At 36.5% G+C, this 5754-nt stretch overlaps 1 protein-coding gene across 2 annotated transcripts; it reads right to left on the bottom strand.

The window, feature by feature from the left end:
- Nucleotides 1–132: 132 nt before the first annotated feature.
- LOC132749183 (galaxin-like) lies at nucleotides 133–2722 on the bottom strand. Of its 2 annotated transcripts, none has more exons than XM_060738896.1 (3): nucleotides 2619–2722; nucleotides 1853–1939; nucleotides 133–1533 (listed from the first exon to the last, which is right to left on the bottom strand). In XM_060738896.1, the coding sequence occupies exons 2-3, from the start codon at nucleotides 1914–1916 to the stop codon at nucleotides 923–925; spliced, it is 675 nt and encodes a 224-aa protein (XP_060594879.1). In that variant the 5' UTR covers nucleotides 1917–1939; nucleotides 2619–2722; the 3' UTR covers nucleotides 133–922. The 2 variants fall into 2 exon arrangements, with proteins under 2 accessions (XP_060594879.1, XP_060594878.1); XM_060738895.1 differs by having other exon boundaries at nucleotides 1853–1996; nucleotides 2619–2695.
- Between the last annotated feature and the right edge of the window lie 3032 nt (nucleotides 2723–5754).

Here is a 5754-nt window from a genome sequence, read left to right on the forward strand (position 1 = left end):
ACATTTAGCGCGTCTTTACACTATGTTTGTATAACGCTAATAACGTCACGTAAAAATATATGCACGGCCGTGCAATACCATATTTACGGAGTCGCAAAATCGGCACGGGTGTGTGATAAAATAATGTTATCACACACCCGTACCGATTTTGCGACTCCGTAAATATGGTATTGCACGGCCGTGCATATATTTTGACGTGACATCATTAGCATTATACAAACATAGTGTAAAGACGCGCTAAATGTTAGCGTTATACTATAGTCGCGTCAATGAAAAATGACTCTTATTTCACTTTAAACGGTCTTTATTTTGGGTATGTGATAAATAGAATATTAAATTCGTGTAAGTTCATTACTGAATTTATTGCACTCGTTGAATAAAATAATATTATGCTCGCCAAAGGCTCGCATAATATAATTTTATTCAACTCGTGCAATAAATTCAGTATTGAACTTACACTCATTCAATATCCTCTATTTAATTCTAAAGTATTACATGCATATGGGAAATAGAATGTATCATTAATTTTATGTTCGTTTTGGAGGATCAAATAACAGCATAATATATTGTTATGGATCATTTGCTTTTAAACCAATAAAATTACATCAATATGAAAAAGCTGAACATATTTATGTGTTCCAATGTTTTCAACTATTGAACTTTTAGGTTAAAAGTTGCTGTTGTTGTTTTCTTTTCCAAAGCAATGAATGTATTGTAAATGCATAAACGTACTTAACAAGACTTCTAGCATAAATGTCCATTACAACAACTGTTAAAGGTCGGTGTGTACAGTCTTGTTCCACAACATGCACTGTTGAATCCTTTATGACTTAGGACGCCGTTACAACAAATCTTGAATCTATGGTCGTACGGTATTGTTCCACAACATGCACTGTTGAATCCTTTATGACTTAGGATGCCGTTACAAACAAATCTTGAATCTATGGTCGTACGGTATTGTTCCACAACATGCACTGTTGAATCCTTTATGACTTAGGACGCCGTTACAACAAATCTTGAATCTATGGTCGTACGGTATTGTTCCACAACATGCACTGTTGAATCCTTGATGACTTAGGACGCCGTTACAACAAATCTTCAATCTATGGTCGTACGGTATTGTTCCACAACATGCACTGTTGAATCCTTTATGACTTAGGACGCCGTTACAACAAATCTTCAATCTATGGTCGTACGGTATTGTTCCACAACATGCACTGTTGAATCCTTTATGACTTAGGACGCCGTTACAACAAATCTTCAATCTATGGTCGTACGGTATTGTTCCACAACATGCACTGTTGAATCCTTTATGACTTAGGACGCCGTTACAACAAATCTTCAATCTATGGTTGTACGGTATTGTTCCACAACATGCACTGTTGAATCCTTTATGACTTAGGACGCCGTTACAACAAATCTTCAATCTATGGTCGTACGGTATTGTTCCACAACATGCACTGTTTAATCCTTTATGACTTAGGACGCCGTTACAACAAATCTTGAATCTAGGGTCGTACGATCCACATACAGCTATTTATAAGAATAAAATACTAGATATGAACAGCCGTTTCAGCAATCAAAATGCAACTTTTTTTAAAAGGAACCTTTTTGAAAGGTGCATTTCATATTGACAGCGAGCGAAATTTATCTACCATAACAATGCAGTCATATGGTATTTTTACCCAGGACCTTAATTTGCATCAAGAGAATGTGGAGAATCATTATTTAACAAGACAGTGTTTAAAATACCATACATATTCCTTACTCACTTATCGAAACTCCATTTATAGTTATAACTATTGTAAGCTATCGACATTACAACTGGTTTTACCCATACATAATGTATTACCTCCGTCTATAGTCCCAGAACAGCAGGATAGAAAGGCCAAAACTGCAAAAACAGCTACTTTCATCTTGTATTCTTCTCGTCTTTTGTCTTTAAACAGAGTATATTATGACGCCATAAATGGTTTGTATCTCAATAAACATGGAACTGATACATAAAAATAATCTCATAAACCTGGTATACTGATGGATGCCTATCATAGTTAACTTTCAAATATATTGTAGTTACAAATATTTATATATAATATTATATAATAAATATTTTTCTTGGAGTTGTTATGAGCAATAGAACAAAGTATTGAAACTCATTTTTTAGGTCAAAAGTATTATTATCAAAATTTTCATCATCAATAACAGTTATGATAATCGAATCACAGTGGTGATAATGCTTATTCTATTAATGATCATAACAGAATAGAAGATTCTGTTTTGTAGAAATTATCAAAATTACATGTATGAAATTTATATTTACAATGATTATAACACTAACTCTAGTAATTTTCAGAATTATCAAATTTTAATTTCAATGATGATAATACTTATTCTGGTAATGATCAAAATTATCAAATTAATATTTACAATTATAGTTATACTTATTCTAGTTATTATAAGAATAATCAAATTTATGATTTCAATGGTGATAATTTCTTATTCTAGTTACATCATCAAAAATATCATTTCCATTATTATATACTTATTTTAATTATCTAAATCAAATTTACGAAAGTATGCAGATTTTCATGTATCAACTTAACTTAAAACATACATACCTTAACTATCCTTGTAAGATATAGCTCAATACTTTGCTAAAATAATATTTAAGTTTTGATTATAAATTATTCTAAAGCCTGTACTCTTAATTAAATGGATTTGAATGGTTGGAAAAGCAACCAATGATAATCGCGTTTCTTGGGGGTTATTTTCTCTTCCCGATTCGTTTTTGTGCGTTTTTGTAACTTTATATTTGTTTTTATTTATTTACTTTTTGTTTGCTGTTGAAGTGTCTTTGGTTTACTAAAACTGTAATATTTAAGATTATCAGCAGTTGCCATCGCTGAGATTTTTTTTGTGCTTGTACATTTTCTTATTTTAAAACAATCATACAGTCTGCACAGTGTTTAGATGTATTAGCAGATTAAATCATATTCTGTCACGAAAACACGCAGTTTTCATTATACCTTTATAATAGTAAATACTATAGAGGAATAGTGAAAATATCCTAATAATGTCATATAGTTGTTGCTATGAATACCAAATGTAAATATATTTTGGGTGGTTGTAGTAGAGACTGGAGGGAAGGGGGTGGGGAAGCGTTATGGGATCAAAGCGTCTTATCCACGTGTTTTGACAGAGTTTCAAAAAAAGTTACTCATTGACCAAATTCAAGCTATCTTTTGTGTCTCTTGCCTTATGGCAATAAGTACAGTAAAAATGATTTTATTGACCTGTCAGTTATGAATACACTAAAGAACTCATTTAAATATCCGATCCCACTTCGGTTCTGTTCGTGTAACTGACAAGAGTTAAATTGTGGGATATAAGAAAAGTCAGACTAGCTTAATGTTTAGGTCATCATAATATCCACATAGCCAAGTCGGCGAAGAGATTGTATGATAAAAGAGAGACCCTTCTCTTACGATTGTTTTACACTAGCCATTACACTTTCTCAATTGTTGCATATTAAATTGAAATGGCCGCGTGCTAGCAAATGTAGACTCGGATGTGAAGCAAATCAAAAACACTTTTCGTTTCGTTTTGTAGTGTATTTTACGGAATTGAAATGACATTTGGGCAGCCTGATGAGAAAAGCAACATAGTGCAGAAAATGACGTCACCGAGAAAACTTTATTTGGATCTGACGTCAAAATATGCACTCTTTTATCAATTTACGGCGTACACAATTTCTACTTACCACAGTCAGTGCATGTCGTCTCGCTCACTATATCTATGGCTCGTTGTGATATTTTTTCGACACAGGATAGAAATTCCCGAAATACATGTATTTATAAAACGTTTTCATCAAACCATCATATAACATAATGTTTAAATTACAGGTAGCTTTACATAAATTTACGAACTGAAACTTATGCTCGCCGGCCCGGTCACACAGCCTTTCGCGTCTGTATCGCGGGTAAAATTTCGCGATTTTTTTTTGCCCGCGGTTGCCCGTGGTGGAAAATGGGCAAAATTGGCTTACCCGCGGTTTACCCGTGGTATGCCCGTAGAACAGACGCCGGCGACTGTTCCGCGTCCTTATCGCGAATGAAGCGCGGCGGTACCGCGGCCTACCACGGGTATAATAAAGCAGCCGAACCGGGCTGTAGAAATCATAACCACTCAAGACACAGTCCCGTGAAGATCAAGCCCCAGCTCAGGTCTCCTGCCAATCCAGTCGCGCACCTAGATGTTCCGCACCACCCTCCTCCTCCTCCTTCGTCTTCTTCTGTCAATGAGGAGCTGATGGACCTGTACAACTTGGTGAGCAGCAAGACGAGGTCATTACGGTGACGGGGATCCATGTTCACCCCTTGACGTCTGGAGCACAACTGACGAATGCTCGGCAAATCGCGCTTTTATACCTAAAATCAGACGTTGTACGAACGCGATTAGGCCGTCGACAATCGTATTTGGGACGTGAACAAGACGCAATTGAACGTGATTAGGCCGATATTGGGGCGCGCTGTTTACGCGGAAAAAGGCGTTTGTCCGTGCTTACACGCGGTACACACGCTAATGCACGTGATAAAAACGCGGTACAGACGCGGAACAAACGTGCTATGACCGTGCTCCACCTGCGATTACCCGCTAAAATTTCGCGTCCTACCGCGTGTAACCACGTCTTAACCGCGGCCGTAGCACGTCCTAGCACGTTCGTTCCGCGTCTGTACCGCGTCTTTACCGCGTGTGTACCACGTGTACCGCCCGCGATTACCCGCGGTCTAAAGATTTGGGCAGCCCAAAACTTTTTCGCGCGGCCAACCGCGTCTGAATTTCTTACCGCGTGTAACGACGGGTAAAGTACGGTTGTATCGCGTCTTTATCGCGACCTCAAAGCGTCCAACAGCGTCTGCTTCACGGGCAGAAATTTTTGGCCGTTATTCGGCCGCGATACGCCCGTGGAGGGCTGTGTGACCGGGCCTTAAGTAGTAAATTGTGGCTCATGCGTTCGTTTATTTGATAGCTTTAAATAAACACAGTATGATATTTAAATGTTAAATAAATTATAAATGTTAATATGTTACGCAGTTTGGCAATTTAAACATAATGTCTGCATTTCAATTATTTATATTGCATGTATATGAAAATTAATGATTGTTTAGCCAATATTTCAGTAATATATTAAAAAGAGCTATATTTTCTTTCAGTTACAAGAATTCAAGCGTTGTACATTTTTGTCACGGCAGGGATGTTCAGCCCTGTGTTTAAGTCAACACGCAATCATGGTTAATGATATTTTTGTAATAGTATATAAATGCATGAAAACGGACAAAATAAAACGATCAGTCGCATCATATTTTTAACAAACAAAAAAAACTGCCACTTTACCAGTAATTGTTCGATTATATGGCATGAAAAGTAAAAATGGACTGACCAATACAGAAAAGCGATCCAACATCTGTGGAATATAAGGTAAGAACACATCGGCCGTATGGGACACACAGGCGGCAAGCAGCGCCATTGCTCAATGATGCAGCATTTTTAATTATTTGGGACAACAACAAAACAATATCAAACTTTAACTTATTTTATTTTATATTCATGCATAGTGGCATATATAATTTATCTCACTGAGTAATTTCTTAGTCAATCTTTAGAATTTTATGGGCACAACTCCATTAATAAAACAGCCAAAAGGTTGGGATACCGGGCATACAAAACCCTGTTAGGACATCCTTAGCAAAACAA

Source organism: Ruditapes philippinarum, unplaced genomic scaffold (genome assembly GCF_026571515.1).
Source record: "Ruditapes philippinarum isolate M1 unplaced genomic scaffold, ASM2657151v2 ctg6272_1_1_1_1, whole genome shotgun sequence".
Lineage (NCBI taxonomy): Eukaryota > Metazoa > Mollusca > Bivalvia > Venerida > Veneridae > Ruditapes > Ruditapes philippinarum.